This window comes from Salvelinus sp. IW2-2015, linkage group LG19 (genome assembly GCF_002910315.2).
Source record: "Salvelinus sp. IW2-2015 linkage group LG19, ASM291031v2, whole genome shotgun sequence".
In the NCBI taxonomy this organism is placed as follows: Eukaryota; Metazoa; Chordata; class Actinopteri; order Salmoniformes; family Salmonidae; genus Salvelinus; species Salvelinus sp. IW2-2015.
In genome coordinates this window covers 37,455,849-37,478,621 of record NC_036859.1, presented here as the reverse complement: position 1 = coordinate 37,478,621, position 22,773 = coordinate 37,455,849, and the positions used below count along the sequence as shown (strand labels likewise).

Below are 22,773 nucleotides of genomic sequence, written 5' to 3'. Positions count from 1 at the left end.
ATTACTATAAAAATCTATCTTTCATGAAATCACACATGAAAGACACCAAATTAAAGCTACACATGTTGTGAACCCAGCCAACATGTGTCACGATCTTCTTTGGGAGAAAGAGAGGAGGACCAAAATGCAGCGTGATGCGAATCCATTCTTCTATTTATTAAACGAAGAACACTTAAACTAACTAAACAAAATAACAAACGACCGTGACGCTAATGAAACCGAGTGCAGACATGCAACATCAACTAACATAGACAATCACCCACAAAACACAACAGAAAACAGGCTACCTAAATATGGTTCCCAATCAGAGACAACGACTAACACCTGCCTCTGATTGAGAACCATATCAGGCCAAACACAGAAACAGAAAAACTAGACACACAACATAGAATGCCCACTCAGATCACACCCTGACCAAACAAAACATAGAAACATACAAAGCAAACTATGGTCAGGGCGTGACATCTATGGAAATTCACTCTGTCTCTATACTGTGGCCATGAGGAGATAATCTCCTCCAGGAATTTACAACCTCTCTCTGACCACAGCAGCCTGTGTGTAGGATACAGGGAGAGGGGGATGGGGCTTGCTGTACCCAAAGAGGGCAACGTCATGACAGGGTGTATCGTTCAGCGCGCGAAGCCCTGACCTGCCTTCTTCCTTGGCAATTATGTGTGAAACACATCTCACTGTCCTAGAAATGACTCAGACATGATGAAAACAAGCCCAGATTCCTCCAGGGTGAAATTCCCTTTTAACCGGTACCAGACAAGGTGGTTTCTTGCGAGTGAGTTCTGGACAACCCTCGCTGGCTTCAGATCCTGCATCCGAGTCTTCGTGGGCCGCTTTGTGGTTTTTCTGTCCTTTCTGATGCCTGCCTGAAAAACAAAAAAGATAGGGCACATACAGAAGATTAAAAACAAATCTACATCTAATATTATTCTAATTCAGTGGTCACCAAATGGTCGATCGCGATCGACTTATTGATCTCCAAGGCATTCCAATTAGATGGCCACACTTTAATATAAAAAAAACGCACTTACTGCACTGTTGGCAGTAGGTGCGTTTGTTTCTGCTACCTTGACTAGAGAGAGACTGTCAACAAGTACAGCAAAGAGTACAGCACTTGTTTACATTTTTATTGGGCACCGTCAACACATTTTATCAGACACTTTTGTAAGCCATGAAATGCACTTCAACCTGCACTTGCCCTACAACCATCATTGCAGTTTCAAGGAATGAGTAGAAATGAATGGAAGTTGTTCACACACAGTCAAACTATAAAAACGGTTGGCTGGTATGCCCTCACCCGTCTGAGCGGTCGGCTGTGAATGCCCTCACCCGTCTGAGCAGTCGGCTGTGAATGCCCTCACCCGTCTGAGCRGTCGGCTGTGAATGCCCTCACCCGTCTGAGCAGTCGGCTGTGAATGCCCTCACCCGTCTGAGCGGTCGGCTGTGAATGCCCTCACACGCTAGTACAATTATGCCGACTGTGATTTGGTTTCTGACCCTCCACAGGATGTCCAATAACAATGCTGATGCTTTTCAGGGTTTTATTTCATTTTCCTCTTCACCAACACACATACCATGAATCTTGACTGGGAGTGAATCGTGGTTGAATAGTACTTGTTTCTCAGAATTAATTGTGGTTCTATAAGGCAAAAACATGCATAACAGCATCAGTAAAGTGTCATAATTATGTGTAACAGATGTATAATGTACTCTCCATGCGTTGTGTTTTCTCAAAATAAATCACTTCGGCCAGTGGTCCCAGTTGAGCATCATTTATTTCTGTTGTTAAATGGGAAACAGCACGTTAGTTGTGCAGGGCTTAACGGTATTGATGGCTGTCGATGGCAAAATCTGTAGCATGAAGACAACTGTGTTAGCAGTGGCTTATGTGACCATGAGATCGGTGTGTGCTAGCTAACACACTTATTTACAGCAATCATATGCCAAAGCACATCCCAGGAAGCCCCTCAATCCCTAACAGGTACCATATACCCACACATGTATAAATCAGTAACGTACAGCAAACTTGTACACATTGTAAAATAGAAAATAGAAAACAGTATTCAGAACGTGACCTACCCCCCCTTGCATCACATTTTCCTACTGGGAAGACCTGACGTTCGCGATCTCCCCCTATCTGCAAGTGGGGCCAATCACAACACACCTTATTGTCATCAGAGTTGAACTAACCAATAAGAATGCTTGAACATTAAATACACATTTCTTTAGAGGCAAGTGGAAACATAACCAACCCTGTTACATATGCAATATAGATGAATGAATAAGCATAATTACACTATTATAACACAGCTATAAACTTAGCAGTATAAATATTAACATAAAGATTAACCTCTTGTAAGAGAGAGAAACATAATATTATTTTGGAACTTTTGTAAGTGTAGTGTTTTACTGTTAACTTTTTATTGTTTTTATTTCTATTTTGTTTTATCTATTTCATATGTTTCCCATGCCAATAAAGCCCTTAAATTGAAAATGAATTTAAACCAATTACTGAGAGACTGTCAAAATAAAGATTTATGGCACCTTCTCTCTCAGGCCCTTCGGTGCTGATCTGCCCCAGCGACACAGGTTCATAAATGACACGTCCGGGAGGGTTCTAGGAGCTCGCCCATGGCAGCTCAACCACCACTTTAACAAAGGCCACTATAGAAAACACTGCAGTATCATGCTCATATGAAAACTATGTTTACCAATAAACAATGACACCGAATGGCAACGGGCACGGGCACTACATACTATACAACAATACTGCCCCACCAAGCAAAAAGGCTGTAACTACTCATTGCCTTACTATGAGTACATTTTTTTATTCATGTTGACCATGACCTCGGACATGACCTTTGACCCTTAAACGGCAGTTACTGCCTTCTTCCTTGGCATGATATGTTATAAATTGCAGGGTAATACCAAAGCAAAGAGCAGTATCTGCCATTTTCATTTGTTAGTTTACTATACTTCTCGGATATGCTATTAATAGATAGCATAAATACATATTACTGTATTTGATGTCCACTTCTATAGCAAGCAATGACTCATCAAGCTTGTGACTCTACACATTTGTTGGATGCACTTGCTGTTAGTTTTGCTTGCGTTTCAGATTATTTGTGCCCAATACAAATGAATAGTAAATAATATATTGTCATTTTGGAGTCACTTTTATTAAAAAATAAGGATAACATATGTTTCTAAACACTTCGACATTGTGGATACTACCTGATTACGGATAATCCTGAATGAATCATGAATAATGATGAGTAAGAAAGTTACAGATGCGCAAATATCATACCCCAAGACGTGCTAACCTCTCACCATTACAGTAACTCGAGGTTAGCATTTTGGGGGGGGGGGGGGTATGATATTTGTGTGTGTAACTTTCTCACTCATCATTATTCAGCTGGTCTGAACATGCTCTGAACATGCAGTTTAGGATGCCACAGCTTTGCCAGAGTTAACAGGCTTAAACTACTTTATCACGGAGTATGAGAACACACTCCTTGTAAGCGTGAGGGTGCCCGCATTGGCGCCAGAACATTCCTCAGTCCACGTGCTCAAAACAATGTTGATGCATAGATCCGATTTAGAAATGGACAAACTTTCTCTCTCTGCCAGAGTGACTCTGAGGATTGTGCTGCTGGGACATATATGGTCTGGGAAAAAGAAGGAAACACCATTGTGGGTAGACAATAGTTTGAGTTAGGAAGAACTACTATGATATACAAAATCAAATTTATTCTATAAGCCCTTCTTACATCAGCTGATATCTCAAAGTGCTGTACAGAAACCCAGCCTATAAACCCCAAACAGCAAGCAATGCAGGTTGTAGAAGCACAGTGGCTAGGAAAATGAACAGAACATGGCCAAGATGTTCAAATGTTCATAAATTGACCCAGCAAATTGGTTCACGACTAATAAGTCAAATCCCACAAGTAAGTTGTCGAGGGTGCAACAGGTCAGCACCTCAGGAGTAAATGTCAGTTGGCTTTTCATAGCCGATCATTRAGAGTATCTCTACCGCTCCTGCCGTCTCTAGAGAGTTGAAAACAGCAGGTCTGGGACAGTTGGCACATCCGGTGAACAGATCAGGGTTCCATAGCCGCAGGCAGAACAGTTGAAACAGTTGGAGTAGCAGCACGGCCAAGGAGTCATCATGCTAGGTAGTACTGAGGCATGGTCCTAGGGCTCAGGTCCTCCTCCGAGAGAGAGAAAGAGAAAATTAGAGAGAGCATACTTAAATTCACACAGGACACCGGATAAGACAGGAGAAATACTCCAGATATAACAGACTGACACTAGCCCTCCGACACAGAAACTACTGCAGCATAAATACTGGAGGCTGAGACAAGGAAGCCATGGCAACATGGAACTCTATTCCACATCAGGTAACTGATGCAAGCAGTAAAAAAAATACGGGAAGAAATACACTTTATGGAACAACAGGGACTGTGAAGAGACACACACAAAGGTACAGACACATGCATACACATTCATTGTGATATTGTTGTATGGTGGTATTGAACATGTTGTGTTGTCGATATGTAGTGGTGTAATAATGTTAAATGATGTACTGTTATATTTTTGTTTTATATGTAATGTAAGTGCTTTAATATGTTTGGACTAATGGGGATCCCTAATACAAATACTACTAAGTAAGAAAGAAACGAAACAAGGAGTTCACTGATCGACACTCCAGGGTGCCGGGTGAATAACACAATAAAATTGTGTGCAGTGTTCCTCTGTCCTCCAGGACCCCACACTCTCCTCCTGGTCATACGGGTGGATGCTTCCTACAGTGAGGTGTTAGGAAGAGCAGTAGTGCAACACGGTCGAGTCACGCTATAGTGCTGTTCACCTATGGGGACTTGTCCGGGAGACACAACCATTGAGCAACACATCGAGAAAGAATGGAAGGGCCCTCCAGCGGCTTAGTTTAGAAATGTTGGAAACAGGTGTCATGTCTTCATCAATGAGAACAGGGGGTTGATGGTTATCAGGTCACAGAGCTGCTGGAGAATATAGAGGATATAGTGTCAGGAAACAGGAAGTGTTTAAAACTCAAGAGGAGGACTGGAGTTTCCTGATGGAACTACGAGGGCCAATAAGTTATAATAATAATAATAATAACCAATGAGCACGGAGCATTGTATTGTATTGATTCATTGTGTTTGTTCTGCTCTGCCTGGTTGCTAGTTACTAGTTCAGTTAATAGTATAACAACTAACTGATTCTGTCGATGCTTCCATGGCTATCACACCAGTAACACTGTTTTCTCAAAGCGCGCCTCACATTAAAAGGGACTCGCGTTATACATTTCTAGTTTAGCAAAAAAAAAAATGTATTAATTCACGCCTACTTTTGAAAAACTTGTTATGCTCATAACTTCAGTTATTACATTAGTCTTCCATTTTGTAATCAGTTCCTCCAGGATTTTGAGTCTGCGTGTCACGATCGTCGTATAGTGGAAGAGAGGAGGACCAAGGCGCAGCGGGAAGTGAATGCATTCGTCTCTATTTATTATCACGAAAACGAAGAACACTTTACAAACTAAACAAAACAAGAAACGACGAACGTGAAGCTATAAAATGACAAGTGCAGACACAGGCAACTTACATATAGACATAGACAATAACCCACAACCCACAATACAAAACAGGCTACCTAAATATGGTTCCCAATCAGAGACAACGCAAAACACCTGCCTCTGATTGAGAACCATATCAGGCCAAAAACCAGACATACAACATAGAATGCCCACTCAGATCACACCCTGACCAAACAAAACATAGAAACATACAAAGCAAACTATGGTCAGGATGTGACACTGCGATTGCAGTCAAATGATCACAATATTACCGCGTACGATCATAGCACTACAAAAAGAGGGCTTGTCATAAATGTGAAAACGTGTTTTGATGTTGTTCGGCGCAATGCATCCCAGTCTGTTGACGGATCCTATGATACCATCCTATGTTATTCAGTTCATGTAACTTATTTTCACCAATCTGCTGTCGACATCAGTTTGAGAGCACTAGTTATCTGTAACGCGTTTGAGGAGGAGAAGTTTGAAGGATCGGAGGACCAATGCGCAGCGTGGTAATTGTTCATCTTATTTAATGGAGGTGAACAACTCAAAATACAAAAAACAACAAAGTGAAAACCCGAAACAGTTCTATCTGGTGCAGACACACAAAGACTGAAAACAACCACCCACAAAACCCAACAGAAAACAGGCTACCTAAATATGGTTCCCAATCAGGGACAACGACTGACAGCTGCCTCTGATTGAGAACCATATCAGGCCAAACACAGAAAACCAACACAGAAATAGAAAACATAAATTACCCACCCAACTCACGCCCTGACCACACTAAAACAAAGAAAATACAAAAGAACTATGGTCAGAACGTGACATTATCTCCAAAAGTGGTTCTATCTTTAAATGCATGCTGGTAGTGAATTGAGAGCCATTCAGTGGCTAGCTACACTACAAACGTAATTTTGCCAGGTTCCTGTGAAGCAATTGTAATGACAGTCCACCACAACATACCCCAATGACTCACAACGAAACAGGACTGCCAAGACCCCTGAATGTGAATTAAATCAGCCTTAAATTAAACAATTGGCCTCTTAAATGTCCCTTAATTTTAAAAGGCAAAAAGGGACCCATTAAACATAACTTAATTTAAAATATTGGTCAGTGCCCTTTATTTTTCAATTTAATTTTATCAGAAAACGTATCCTTAATAATACCTTAATAGGTCCCTTTCCTTTGGGGTTTAAGGAGAGGTTAAGAGATATATGGAGCATGCCTTTATACATTAGTTTTGTTTCTGTTTATGCTAGAAGGCCAGCATCCCGGAGTCGCCTCTTCACTGTTGACATTGAGACTGGTGTTTTGCGGGTACTATTTAATGAAGCTGCCAGTTGAGGACTTGTGAGGGCGTCTGTTTCTCAAACTAGACACTCTAATGTACTTGTTCTCTTGCTCAGTTGTGCACCGGTGCCTCCCATTCTTTCTATTCTGGCTAGAGCCAGTTTGCGCTGTAATGTGAAGGGAGTAGTACACAGTGTTGTACAAGATCTTCAGTTTCTTGACAATTTCTCGCATGGAATAGCCTTCATTTCTTAGAACAAGAATAAACTGACGAGTTTCAGAATTTCTGGCCATTTTGAGCCTGTAATCGAACCCACAAATGCTGATGCTCCAGATACTCAACTAGTCTAAATTAGGCCAGTTTATTGCTTCTTTAATCAGAACAATAGTTTTCAGCTGTGCTAACAGAATTACAAAAGGGTTTTATAATGATCAATTAGCCTTTTAAAATGATCAACAAAGATTAGCTAACACAATGTGCCATTGGAACACAGGAGTGATGGTTGCTGATAATGGGCCTCTGTACACCTATGTAGATATTCCAGCTACAATAGTCATTTACAACATTAACAATGTCTACACTGTATTTCAGATCAATTTGATGTTAATTTCATGGACAAAACATTTGCTTTTCTTTCAAAAACAAGGACATTTATAACTGACCCCAAACTTTTGAACGGTAGTGTAAGTAAATGTAAATGTGGAAAAAGTCAAGGGGTCTGAATACTTTTCGAATGCACTGTAAATATCAAAACCAATACCACACTGACACCACATGCACATGTCAGTCCATGGTTTTAAGAATGGAGCAATTGTCAACGGGTTCCGATAGCAGGGTTGCCAGGTCTAACAAGTAAATTATAGTCCAATGACAACTCAACCTGACAAAAAGCCTGAAAACCAGCTCACATTTTTGTTCCCCCCACAGCAAGAGAGGAGTTGCCACATTTATACAATAAACCCTTTTTCCATTACGCTATCGAGCTAATTAAGAAGGAATATCGACGTAACTCGTAAAGACGTTAGAAGTAAAATTAGGTTTTCATGAAAAATTATAATCATTGCGAACTATGACATGACGTAACAAATGTTCAATATGTCGCAAGAGAAAAGGTAATTTGCCCTTATCAAACTCGCCAGATAATTTTCCATCAATGGATGTCGATTTAACTTGTTTTGACTGCTATGATTAAGCAATAAGGCACAAGGGGGGCATGGTATATGGCCAATATACATACCACAGCTAAGGGCTGTTCTTAAGCATGGCGTAATGCGGACTGCCTGGATACAGCTGTGGTTTATTGGCCATATTAGGCAAACCTCCTGGGGTGACTTATTCCTATTATAAACTGGTTACCAACGTAATTAGAACACTAAAAATAAATGTTTTGTCATAACCCTGGGATACAATCTGACAGTCCACGGCTTTCAGCCAATTCAGGGCTCAAACCCGGTTTATAATTATAAATAAAACCCTTTTGTGCGTGAGCATAACTTATAAATAAAACCGACAGGAGAGTTTAAGTGATGAAAGTGGGACAGAGGATCTCGAAATCTCTGAGCAAGAAACACTTTGTCCAATTTCAAAAAAAAGAATGTTGGGTTATTTCTAGCAATTGTGCCCTTATAATGTGCCAGACCCGCACAGACAGCTGTGTGTTATGTGTTATGCTGTTCGTTGGTTTTGTTGTACTTACCTGTACCCAGTGTTCGCGGGATCCGACATGCCAGTCAACCTGCTATCTGCCAACAACGGGAATGCCTGGAATGTTCTGGTGGTTGGTGGAGCAGGGGAGGGGGGTCGCCATCGCAAGTTTAAGGGCATGTTTAGCCATTGTTCTCTCTCTTACGTCTGGTCTTCACAAGAGATGGTCACGGTTGTTTTGTACGGGCATCCTAAATGTATTTGGCGTGGACTACGCCCAAACAGTAACCTGCGTGGAGTTGGGTTAATAAACCGTGAATTCGTAAACTCAATCCTCTGTCTGTACAATTGTTCCTTTATGATCTAGCCAGGTCATTACACTATAAACAGTTATAAATGGCCCATTTGCGAGATTGACTTGGCATTTCAATAGGCATAAACTACAGACAAAAATCTGGGTTTATGATTGTAATTCAATTTTGACATGGTTTGCTTAGAAAGATACAGTTGAAGTCGGAAGTTTACATACACTTAGGTTGGAGTCATTAAAACTTGTTTTTCAACCACTCCACACATTTCTTGCTAACAAACTATAGTTTTGGCAAGTCGGTTAGGACATTTACATTGTGCATGACACAAGTAATTTTTCCAACAATTGTTTACAGACAGATTATTTCACTTATAATTCACAATTCCAGTGGGTCAGAACTTTACATACACTAAGTTGACTGTTATGGAAAATTCCATAAAATTATGTCATGGCTTTAGAAGCTTCTGATAGGCTAATTGACATAATTTTAGTCAATTGGAGGTGTACCTGTGGATGTATTTCAAGGCCTACCTTCAAACTCAGTGCCTCTTTGCTTGACATCATCGGAACATCAAAAGAAATCAGCCAAGACCTCAGAAAAAAAATTGTAGACCTCCACAAGTCTGGTTCATCCTTGGGAGCAATTTCCAAACACCTGAACGTACCACGTTCATCTGTACAAACAATAGTAGGCAAATATAAACACCATTGGGAACCACGCAGCCGTCATACCGCTCAGGAAGGAGACACGTTCTGTCTCCTAGAGATGAAGTACTTTGGTGCAAAAAGTGCAAATCAATCCCAGAACAACAGCAAAGGACCTTGTGAAGATGCTGGAGGAAACAAAAGTATCTATATCCACAGTAAAATGAGTCCTATATCGACATAACCTGAAAGGCCACTCAGCAAGGAAGAAGCCACTGTTCCAAAACAGAATAAATGTCACGACTTCTACCGAAGGTGGCCTCTCTCCCTGTTCGGTCGGCGTCGCCGGTCTACCAATCCCTTTTTCCTTTTCTGTTTGTTTTGTCTTTGGTTCTTTTCACACCTGGTTTTCATTTGCGTTTATTTCTGTGTGTATATACAGTGGAGAACAAGTATTTGATACACTGACAATTTTGCAGGTTTTCCTACTTACAAAGCATGTAGAGGTCTGTAATTTTTTTATCATAGGTACACTTCAACTGTGAGAGAAGGAATCTAAAACAAAAAATCCAGAAAATCACATTGTATGATTTTTAATTAATTAATTTGCATTTTATTGCATGACATAAGTATTTGATACATCAGAAAAGCAGAACTGAATATTTGGTACAGAAACCTTAGTTTGCAATTACAGAGATAATACGTTTCCTGTAGTTCTTGACAGGTTTGCACACACTGCAGCAGGGATTTTGGCCCACTCCTCCATACAGACCTTCTCCAGATCCTTCAGGTTTCGGGCTGTCGCTGGGCAATACGGACTTTCGGCTCCCTCCAAAGATTTCTATTGGGTTCAGGTCTGGAGACTGGCTAGGCCACTCCAGGACCTTGAGATGCTTCTTACGGAGCCACTCCTTAGTTGCCCTGGCTGTGTGTTTCGGTCGTTGTCATGCTGGAAGACCCAGCCACGACCCATCTTCAATGCTCTACTGAGGGAAGGAGTTGTTGGGTCAAGATCTCGCGATACATCATCCATCCTCCCTTCAATACGGTGCAGTCGTCCTGTCCCCTTTGCAGAAAAGCATCCCCAAAGAATGATGTTTCCACCTCCATGCTTCACGGTTGGGATGTGTTCTTGGGGTGTACTCATCCTTCTATTCCTCCAACACGGCGAGTGGAGTTTAGAGCAAAAAGCTCTATTTTTGTCTCATCAGACCACATGACCTTCTCCCATTCCTCCTCTGGATCATCCAGATGGTCATTGGCAAACTTCAGACGGGCCTGGACATGCGCTGGCTTGAGCAGGGGGACCTTGCGTGCGCTGCAGGATTTTAATCCATGACGGCGTAGTGTGTTATATGGTTTCTTTGAGACTGTGGTCCCAGCTCTCTTCAGGTCATTGACCAGGTCCTGCCGTGTAGTTCTGGGCTGATCCCTCACATTCCTCATGATCATTGATGCCCCACGAGGTAGATCTTGCATGGAGCCCCAGACCGAGGGTGATTGACCGTCATCTTGAACTTCTTCCATTTTCTAATAATTGTGCCAAACAGTTGTTGCCTTCTCACCAAGGCTCTTGGCTATGTCCGTCTGTACCCATCCCAGCCTTGTACAGTCTACAATTTTATCCCTGATGTCCTTACACAGCTCTCTGGTCTGGCCATTGTGGAGAGGTTGGAGTCTGTTTGATTGAGTGTGTGGACAGGTGTCTTTTATACAGGTAACGAGTTCAAACAGGTGCAGTTAATACAGGTAATGAGTGGAGAACAGGAGGGCTTCTTAAAGAAAAACTAACACGTCTGTGAGAGCCGGATTTCTTACTGGTTGGTAGGTGATCAAATACTTATGTCATGCAATAAAATGCAAATTAATTACTTAAAAATCATACAATGGATTTTCTGGATTTTTGTTTTAGATTCCGTCTCTCACAGTTGAAGTGTAGCCTATGATAAAAATGGGGACAGACCTCTACATGCTTTGTAAGTAGGAAAACCTGCAAAATCGGCAGTGTATCAAATACTTGTTCTCCCCACTGTATATATACCCTGTTGCCTGCCTAGGTTTGTGCGGGATTAGTCTTTCGTTGTGATGTGCTCGGTTGGATTTACCGTTATTTTGTTTTCACGTTTACGTAAGTGTATGAGAGCCGAAACTGTGTTTGTTCCTCCGTGCGTTTGCACGGGTTCTCTGTTACGAGGGCGGCGTCCTTTTCGATTGTGCCATTCCAGTGTTGATGGACTGTCTTATTAAAACACGCTTCTCAGACATCCCTGCTCTCCTGCCCCTGACTCCTACACCTATCACCTAGACGCACCTTATCACAAATAAAAAGGCCAGACTACGGTTTGCAACTGCACATGGGGACAGAGATCGTACTTTTTGGCCATAATGACCATCGTTATGTTTGGAGGAAGAAGGGGGTGGCTTGCAAGCCGAAGAACACCATCCCATTCGTGAAGCACGGGGGTGGTAGCATCATGTTTTGGGGGTGCTTTGCTGCAGGAGGGACTGGTGCACTTCACAAAATAGATAACACATGAGGGAGGAAAATTATGTGGATATATTGAAGCAACATCTCAAGACATCAGTCAGGAAGTTAAAGCTTGGTCGCAAATGGATCTTCCAAATGGACAATGACCCCAAGCATACTTCCAAAGTTGTGGCAAAATGGCTTAAGGACAACAAAGTCAAGGTATTGGAGTGGCCATCACAAAGCCCTGACCTCAAGCCTGTAGAAAATGTGTGGGCAGAACTGAAAAAGCATGTGCGAGCAAGGAGGCCTACAAAACCTGACTCAGTTACACCAGCTCTGTCAGGAGGAATGTGCCAAAATTCACCTAACTTATTGTGGGAAGCTTGTGGAAGTCTACCTGAAACGTTTGACCCAAGTTAAACAATGTAAAGGCAATGCTACCAAATACGAATTGAGTGTATGTAAACTTCTGACCCACTGGGAATGTAATGAAAGAAATAAAAGCTGAAATAAATAATTCTATCTACTATTATTCTGACATTTCACATTCTTAAAATAAAGTGGTATAACTGACCTAAGACAGGGAATTTTTACTCTGATTAAATGTCAGGAATTGTGGAAAAACTGAGTTTAAAATGTATTTGGCTAAGGTGTATGTAAACTTCCGACTTCAACTGTAGATGCAGGTAGCCTATAGCCCTTGATAGGCCTACATCTCATTTCAGATAGTCTACAGTAGCCTAGGCAACATGTGTACCGAACAATTTAGCAGCTTGCTTAGTTCAAATTAACACACCAGACACAGAATTAAATGTTTACAATATGTACTGTCTATATACTTGTCAACAACAGCCAGTGTTTATTGCTATATAATGTATTTTACCTGTAGCCTAATCTGACTGCTGTTGCTGTCAATCTAATGCGTTCTAACAATTAATCGGCAATTGCAATAGAGCTTTGATCATTTCCAATTTAATTAACTAAACAACGTCATTAATAATTGTATATTATTAACTGGGTGGCTCAAGCCCTGAATTCTAATTGGCTGACAGCCATGGTATATCAGACCGTCATTATTACTGCTCTAATTAAGTTGGTAACCAGTTTATAATAGCAATAAGGCACCTTGGGGGTTTGTGGTATATTGCCAATATACCACGGCTAAGGGCTGTGTCCAGGCACTCTGTGTTGCATCGCGCTTAAGAACAGCCCTTAACCATGGTATATTGGCCATATACCACACCTCCTCGGACCTTATTGCTTAAATAACACACGGCTCCAGCAATACATTGAAGTTCTAGGCTATTTATTAAATCAGTTTGCCAGCTCCAGGTAGGCTACACAAGTGATTTGCAATGACTCCAGTGAAATAGTCGTGTCAACCTATGTAGTGTATCAAATAGTAGCCTACAGTAACCTACAATGGTATGGAAATGAATAGGCTACTTACTGGTCAACAGATGCAAATGTTTCATTCTCTACATTTAATGTCAGTTTCATCGAGTCATTTTCCCCATAACAGAAACACGCTAGGGAGTTCCATAACTTCCATATCAAAATTCCACTCGTGCAGCCCAAGACCCAAGAACTGAACATGCGTATAAAAAAACACTTACAGTAGCTTGATACCGTTTTCCATAAGCAAAGACGACATTAGATTAGAATCGATTTTAAACACCTCCGAGTTAATGTATCTAATGCGCTCTATCTACTATGCTCTTTTTTCCAGTGTTTTGCTGCAGTTATTTATTTATGCGCATCAGTTCTTAGCGTGTTCATGTTTTATAGAAAAGGGGTTGGGGGGGGAATTTGTCGCCATTATGACAATCTAAATAGCTTACCTTCAACGGGTAAAAACAAAGATCTTTATAACTGGGTATAAATTTGTCATAGTGGGCAGAACAAGCAAGGACGTGGGCAGAGCCAAGCATTAGCGTATTCTAGCATCATCTGCATATTTCCGTTAGGGAACGACTACTCTGAAGTGTGCGTGTGCAAGAACTCAATTCGCCTTTGCGCATCTTCTAAACAACGCAATTACAAAAAATAATAAGAAGAACATTTTATAAAGGGTAAAGTCTACAAAACTTAGTCCACTTCTGTTCATAACAGATTCTAGTTTTGGGAACAGAAAACTGTATTGAGATCAAAATGTTTCATCGATGAGAACATATGTTGAATATCGGCCAAAATCCTTCTTCTCCCATATTTGGTAGTGAGGGAAAACGCCAAGCGGATGCTTCACATTTATACATCAGGTGAAACGTCTCATAGTTATATCTGTGGTAAAAAAAATATATGTCACTACATGTGTTGGTTCTGCTCTGTCCTCTCACTCACGTGACTCAGCTGCATGCTGCAGTGCTTTCTCAACACACACCCCTCTCTGCCCCACCTATTTAAAAAAAAAAAGAAGAGAAATGCCATGGCAGCCACGGTGTAACATACTGTACAGTACCAGTCAAAAGTTTGGACACATCTACTCATTCCAGGGTTTTTCTTTATTCGTACTATTTTATATATTGTTGAATAATAGTGAAGACATCAAAACTATGAAATAACACATATGGATCATATGGATCATGTAGTAACCAAAAAAGTGTTAAACAAATCTAAATATATTTTAGATTTTTCAAAGTAGCTACCCTTTGTCTTGAAGTCAGCATTGCACACTCTTGGCATTCTCTCAACCAGCTTCATGAGGTAGTCACCTGGAATGCATTTCAATTAACAGGTGTGCGTTGTTAAAAGTTAATTTGTGGAATTTCTTAATGCGTTTCAGCCAATCAGTTGTGTTGTGACAAGGTAGGGGTGGTATACAGAAGATTTAAAAAATGTATCACTGCCCCAATACTTTTGGAGCTCACTGTAGGTATTCCTCTTGTCGAGGTGGGATAGGGTAGAGTACAGTGCTACGGAGACTGTCTTGTTTGTGATCTGTTGAGGCGGTATGTAAATTGTAGTGGATGTCGGGTAAGGGACTAGACTCAAAACACTTCATGATGACAGAGCGGAGTGATAGGCATTTAGTTCATTTACAGGAACAATGGTGGATATCTTTAAGCAGGTGGGGACAACAGAGAGGGAGAGGTTGAATATGTCAGTAAACACTCCAGCCAGCTGGTCTGCGCATACTCTGAAGACACAGCTTCGGATGCCGTCCGGGCCAGTAGCCTTGCGAGGGTTAACACACGTTGAAAGTCCTACTGTCCTCGGCTGAAGAGATCGGGAGCCCGCAGGCCTCGTGAGCAGAAGGGGGTGTAGAAGGTGTTTAGCTTGTCTGGGAGTACCTCGTGTCTATGCCATTGAATTGCGACTCCACTTTGTCCCTGTCTTTTTGCCTCTTTTGATTAACTTACAGAGGTCATAGCTGGTCTGTTTGTACTCGTCCATGTTCCCAGTCACCTTACTGTGGTTAAATGGAGTGGTTCACGCTTTCAGTTTTGCGAGAATGCTGCCACCTTATCAAAAAAATGTTGGGGTTTGGGTATGTTCTAATCGTCACTGTAGAAACAACATCCTCTATTTACTTCCTGATGAGCCCAGTGACAAAGTCAATGTAGTCGTAAATGTTATTCCCAGAGGTGATCCAAAACATCCCCCATTTCCAGAAGATCATGTCTGTTATAGGAAATTATACCATAAATGTTTTGAGCAAATAAAGTAAGAATTAACCCCCCCCCCCAAAAAAAAATGTGTGTTTCTATTTTTCGTTCAGTTTATAAATATAGTGTCTGACACGAACGGAATGAACCTGCTCGTTGAATGACAACGGTGATCCTCCGCTCTCTAGTCTGCCTAAAAGGGGAGATTGACATCCATCTGATCTGTTTGAGTGTATACTATGGGTTTCCTTTGATTACGTTACTGATTAAGCTTTTTTCTCCATTTCCAGGACTCATTTGTCATACTTAAGTAAAAGTGAAGATACCATTGTTTTTTTGTTTTTTTTCTGCTCTTTTGCACACCAGTATTTAAACCAGTATTTATACTTGCACATCCTCATCTGCACATCTATCACTCCAGTGTTAATTGCTAAATTGTAATTACTTCGCCGCTATGGCCTATTTATTGCCTTACCTCCTTACTTAATTTGCACACACTGTATACAGATTTTCTATTGTGTTATTGACTGAACGTTTGTTTATCCCATGTGTAACTCTGTGTTGTTGTTTTTGTCGCACTGCTTTGCTTTATCTTGGCCAGGACGCAGTTGTAAATGAGAACTTGTTCTCAACTGGCCTACCTGGTTAAATAAAGGTGAAATAAAAAATAATAAAAAATACCTTAATAGAAAATGACTCAAGTAAAAGTCACCCAGTAAAATACTAATTGAGTATCTGGTTTTAAATATACTTAAGTACAGTGGTGGGAAAAAAGGACCCAGTTGTCATACTTGAGTAAAAGTTTCAAAATAAATGCTATACATCAAATTCCTTATATTAAGCAAACCAGACGGCACTCCAACACTTAGACATAATTTACAAACACAGTTTTCAGTGGCAGTAGCGATGACAATTGATAATTGCATGAATTGGGCCATAATTCCATCCTGCCCAAGCAAATGAAATGTAACAAGTACTTTTTGGTGTCAGGGAAAATGTATAAGAGTAAAAAGTACATACACTATATATATATATATATATAAAGGTATTTGGACACCACTTCAAATGAGTGTATTCGGCTATTTCAGCCACACCTGTTGCTGACAGGTGCATAGAATCGAGCACACAGCCATGCAATCTACATAGACAAATATTGGCATTAGAATGGCCTTACTGAAGAGCTCAGTGACTTTCAACGTTGCACCATCATAGGATGCCCTATTTTCCAACAAGTCAGTTTGTCAAATTTCTGCCTCAATATGATTAGCATGAGGTTGTAAGTAACAAACAAAAAAAATACCAGGACATAGACATATCTGGGCAGAAAGATTAAATTATTGTTTATCTAACTGCACTGTCCAATTTACAGTAGCTATTATAGTGAAAGAATACCATGCTTTTGTTTGAGGAGAATGCACAATTATGAACTTTAAAATGTGTTCATAAACCAACTAGGCACATTTGGGCAGTCTTGAAACAACACATTATGGCCTTTCTCTTACATTTCAAAGATGATACAAAAAAAAAAAGCCTGTTTTTTTCTTTGTATTATGTTTTACCAGATCTAATGTGTTATATTCCCCTACAATAATTTCACATTTCCACAAACATCAAAGTGTTTCCTTTCAAATGGTATCAAGAATATGCATATCCTTGCTTCAGGTCCTGAGCTACAGGCAGTTAGATTTGGGTACGACATTTTTAGGCGAAAATTGAAAAAAGGGTCCAATTCTTTTAACCATCTGGCAGTCCGATGGACGAATCTGGGTTTGGCGGATGCCAGGAGAATGCTACCTGCCTGAATGCATATTGCCAACTGTAAAGTTTGGTGGAGGAGGATTAATGGTCTTGGACTGTTTTCCATGGTTCGTGCTAGGCCCCTTAGCTCCAGTGAAGGGAAATCTTAACAATACAGCATACAATGACATTCTAGACTATTCTGCGCTTCCAACTTTGTGGCAACAGTTTGGGGAAGGCCCTTTCCTGTTTCAGCATGACAAGGCCCCCGTGCGCAAAACTTGGCCCATAACAGAAATGGTTTGACGAGATGATTGGTGTGGAAGAACTTGACTGGCCTGCACAGAGCCCTGACCTCAACTCCATTGAACACCTTTGGGATGAATTGGAACACCGACTGCAAGCCAGGCCTAATCGCCCAACATCAGTGCCTGACTTTACTAATGCTCTTATGGCTGAATAGAAGCAAGTCCCCGCAGCAATGTTCCAACATCTAGTGGAAAGCCTTCCCATAAGAGTGGAGGCTGTTATAGCAGCAAAGGGGGGACCAACTCCATATTAACGCCCATGATTTTGGAATGAGATGTTCGACGAGCAGGTGTCCACATACCTTTGGTCATGTAGTATATTTTCTTTAGGAATGTAGTGGAGTAAAACTTGTCAAAAATATAAATAGTAAAGTACAGATATCCTACTTTAAAGTATTTTTACCACTTTCCTTTTCCAGACATGGCCTGCCAAGACGATACCGCCAAAGCTATGACTACCTGGTCGTAACCCCGTGATGCCACCACAGAGACGACCAACGGTCCATTACTACAACCATGGGCTGTAGCGTACATTTGGTTTGAGTGGGCCTGTCAATGTCTCTGTGTTGGATCATTCTTGAATTACAGTGGGATTTGGGCATGGCATTTTGGGAAAAAATGTACTTAAAAAAAAAAAAGAACTTTATTTTCCTATATTTGTTTTTATCTTAATGTATTTGGGTACATCTTCCCATTCTAAATAAACGAATATGGTAGCCCTGCCATGCTATGGTGTTGTCTTAGGTCTCTCTTTATGTGGTGTCTCTCTTGTCGTGATGTGTGTTTTGTTCTATATATATCTTCTTATTTTTCATCCCTTTCCCGCAGGGGCCTTTTGGTAGGCCATCATTGTAAAAAATAATTTGTTCTTAACTGACTTGCCTGGATAAATAAAGGTTAAATAACTATATATAATTTTTACCATTATGCTAACATTAGTTATTATCACCCCCAGTAGGAGTAGCAGGGCTTGAAACTAACTTCTTTGTCCACCACCTACTGTGGCCACAGTAAGATATTTTACCAGCCAATATATTTTTGCCAGAAAAAAATTACTTGAGACTTTTAACCAAAATATCACAGATTAGAGAAAATATGGGTCATGGCTAGAAGCTTTTGTCGTAGCAGGTTTAGGAAAATTTATTTAATTAAATTTTTTATTTTATCAGGGAGTAATACTGAGACGAAGGTCTCTTTTACAGATGATTCCTGAATGACAGAAATTACAGTAAATACACACATCAAAATATAAATACAAGCAGAAAGAAAAACGCGGTCATAGAAAACAAACACATTCATCAGTAATAAGGTCCACAATCAGGTTTCATCATTTCCCTAGAGGCACCAAAACATAAAAATGTAAGAACATTTTGAAGACTGTTCCACAAATAAACTGTAAGAAAAGCTGATTTACCTAACTCAGTACAGGCCAAAGTAATTTCCAGAGTTAACAATCCCTGAGACTGGGGGTGGTAAACTCCTACATTTTCTGTGCACAAAGTTGTATAGACTTGACACTTTGCGAAAGTAAAAAATTGCATTATTTTGAAGGAGTGCAAGGTCGAATTGAGTTTTGCACACGTGTACTTCACAGAGGAGGCGTTCCCTAACGGATATATGCAAATACATGCAACAACGTGCTAATAGGATCTTGCTAGCTTGTTCTTGGCTTTGCCCACTATGCTTAATTTCCTCCCACTGTAAACAACACAGATGAATTATCTTGGATTAGTTATACTATATGCATAGTCACTTTAACACATGTACATGCCACCTCAATCAGCCTGACTAACCGGTGTCTGTATGTAGCCTCGCTACTGTATATAGCCTGTCTTTTTACTGTTGTTTTATTTCTTTACCTACCTATTGTTCACCTAATACCTTTTTTGCACTATTGGTTAGAGCCTGTAAGTAAGTATTTCACTGTAAGGTCTACTACACCTGTTGTATTCGGTGCACGTGACCAATAAACTTTGATTTGATTTATAAATATATTTTGATATTTCTGACTAGAAGCCTCAAACATTGAAAAACAACCTAGCTTTTGAACAAAACAAAGGAAATAGTCAAGAAACACAAGGACAAAGTCTCACTTCTAAAAATGTGCGCTCAGCTTCCCAGCCAGACAGTGTTGCTGCTTGTCATGATAGGATTAATAGTTCTTTATGTGATTAGCGTTAGCTACCAGCTATGAAATAAAATGACAAACACTTTGAAAACAGCGACTGCAGGATTTATTTTTGTGCACATACTTGACTTCGAAATATTTTGTATTCTAAAATGCGAGGAGAAGTGACACCACTGATGGTTAAAAAAAACAACAATGAGACATTTTTTGGTGGGTAAATTAGGATTTTCAGGAAAGGAGGCAACAAAATGCTCAAATCTAAGGACATCATTCCTTAATTTACTAAAGTGATAATGCTTAATCATTTTGTTTACAATGTTATTTCCCTTCATTTAAATAGAGTAACACCAAGTGACACTGGATTTAGACACACCTATATTAGGGAATATTATTAGCCAATCACACCCTTTTAGTAAGTCATAAATGTGAGGACCCTATGGCTGTTTGCCGCTGGAGAGAATGCTCAAGGTCCTTGTATATCATCAATGAGTGATTTTCAAGGCGGTAACACCAATGACAAAACTGAGGGACACACATATTAGTAAAAAAAAAAAGAAAAGGTATTTAATTAGCCTTTGTTTTTATTGATTTATACAATAGATTAAATATTTTTTGTTAACTTTCTAGCATTCAAATAGATTAGAAATGTCTAAATACCAAAAATAGGACACTTCAACTCTACGCATTGCTAAGTAAGCCAATTTGCTTACCCTAAGTGCTTTAAACAAAGTTTTCCATTATAAATTACTTGCATTATGTTTTATCATTGATAAACAGTTCAATAACTATTTAATTTTAACATGTTTTTCGTGGTTACAATAGCAAGGGATGCAAATGTCACGCAATTCCAGAACAACCCAGTTTTTGGGGGGATTTGTTGTTGTTATTTACCTGTAACCAGTTCAAGAGAAAAGAAAAATAAGATTAAAGCGGTTCATCTGTGACTGTCTGCCCCCGGCCTGTGTTTATGGTTTTGGGATCCTAAAGAACCAGGGGGATTGACAAAATATGCATTCGGCCAGGGAGAAGGTCTCTGCGCTGAAGCCAAAGAACCTGGTTAGAGACAGGAGGGTCTTCACCTCATACTTCCTGAGCCGGGCGGTCATCCTAGGCCTTTGTCATGGGCTGTCTCAATGAACTAGGCAAGTTCTTAACAGACTTGCCTAGTTAAATAAAGGTTAAATATTAAATTTTTTGCAACACATTATGGAATGTAATCTCTCCTGTACAACCCAAAGGAAATTGCTAATAGGCTATGAAATACAATGTAAAATCAAAAAGAGGGAACTGCATGAGAGGTAGATATACTAGGTAGGAGGTGGGTAAAAAAAAGACGTCCTCTCCCACAATTGGCGTGCGTTTTCGTTTCAGTTTTTACGGTAGTATTTACATTAGAAAAAACTCAGGAAGTGGCCAAAGATCACAGGAACTAGTCMGACGGAAAGGAAATAATGGTACCATTTCAATTGTACACTCCTCGCGTCCTCTCTCCTCGTATCCTTCTCAAAATCCATTGGAGGAGAAAGTCAGAGCGGCGGGACCTCTGACTTTGTCATCCAATGGGTTTTGAGAAGGATACGAGGGGAGAGGACACGAGAAGGAACGATTGAGATCTTCCCATTTATCTTCTTTTTTTTTTTTTTTTTACAAAAAGCCGCAGAGGCCACTATGGAATGACTGTATAGTGTGGCATACCACCCGCTTTTACTTCAAGCACAGACCAGCGGCGGCTGTGCGTGTTGCAGCACCTCCTAGAAGATCCCCTATTGGCTCTTTCTTAGGGGAATGCGCTTGTTTTGACAACTCATTTGATTGTTGGATATGGTTTGAAAGGACGACACGGACTGCAGGTTAAACCGTTGAATTCGTAACCGTTTCTACATCTTGCAACCTATGCAAATCGGATTATTCTTGGTAGGCTAAACATAGGAATTGAGTTTATAAACGCGCGTTCCTTAAAAAAAAAAGGGGGGGGGGGGGAGATTGACTGGATTGAAATGACCATGTCCGAGGAGAATATTTCGGGGTGTCGGGGGAAAGAGGAAGAGAGCGAGGATGAGAGTGAAATCTTGGAAGAAAGCCCTTGCGGTCGCTGGCAGAAGAGAAAGGAGCAGGTACTGTATTTCTCAGATAGTTGTTCAATTCGTGGATGACACATGCGCAATGTACAGCTTGTTTTTAGTTCGCCAATGAATGCCGAACTCTTCAGTTGCGCAATAAGGGTCACGTCCAGGTGGCTACAATGTTGCAGATTAAATTATGTCAGCTCTATACATTGTTCTGTTCCACTGGCCTTACGTGACAGCGAAACATGTCCGTTCTGCTAAATATGTGTATGTTGTAATGCCTGAAATGTTGTAGCTAGCTTAAAAAAAATCTTAACATTCTAACATATGATTTTTCTTTTGGCTGTTTTCAAGTAACTTAGAGAAACGTATAGCCATTGTCATATTTTGTATTTGTCATTTTATTATGAATATATGTCTAGAGCGCCTTCCAAACAGTCCAACTAATTTTAGTAAGATCTCCCTTCTTAAGACATTGTTTGGGATGCACAGAATATAGGATTATTATAGCAAATTGATAGGTAAAATGCTTCTTCGGGCCTTTTGAAGATCTGTTGATCTTTGGAGAACATGTGTACCTCAAACACACAATGTCTTTAAAGGGGAAATCTGTACCCCGCCTCTGTTTTGGTAAATAGCTAAAAGATGGGGCTGAAGAAATGTAACATCTCAAATTGACAAAGCTATGGATGCAAAGACTGACCATCCATGAGATAGTTTTAACCTTGTTTTGAGGCTATACAGTGTTTAATTTTATTTTATATATATTTAATTTGTTTTACAAAGATGGAGCAAAACATGCTTYGTTTGGGCTCTGATGGGGTACGACGCTTTTACTAAACTCAGGAGGCATTTATTACATTGACTATTGAAGAATGCAATCTTAAGTTGCCCCTTATCCACTTGAATTTGTTGTGATGCATCGAAACATCCAAGTAGGATTTGTTACGCYCTG

The 22,773-nt window shown here is 40.3% G+C and overlaps 1 protein-coding gene and 1 long non-coding RNA gene across 3 annotated transcripts in view; both read left to right on the top strand.

Moving 5' to 3' along the window:
- LOC139029312 (uncharacterized) overlaps positions 1–18,347 on the top strand; it is a 39,885-nt gene extending 21,538 nt beyond the window's left edge. The window contains exons 1-2 of one of the 2 annotated variants that reach the window (XR_011481622.1): positions 4,308–4,495; positions 18,044–18,347. This is a non-coding gene — a long non-coding RNA (uncharacterized lncRNA). Of the gene's footprint in view, positions 1–4,307; positions 4,496–18,043 lie in introns of those variants that run through there. The other variant, XR_011481623.1, reaches the window with a different exon arrangement.
- Positions 18,348–21,414: 3,067 nt separating this feature from the next.
- LOC111979137 (nuclear receptor-binding protein 2) overlaps positions 21,415–22,773 on the top strand; it is a 72,991-nt gene continuing 71,632 nt past the window's right edge. Inside the window, exon 1 of the mRNA XM_070449057.1 lies at positions 21,415–21,866. Within this exon, the coding sequence (XP_070305158.1) occupies positions 21,750–21,866 (117 nt within the window). The 5' untranslated portion in view covers positions 21,415–21,749. The remainder of the gene's footprint in view (positions 21,867–22,773) is intronic.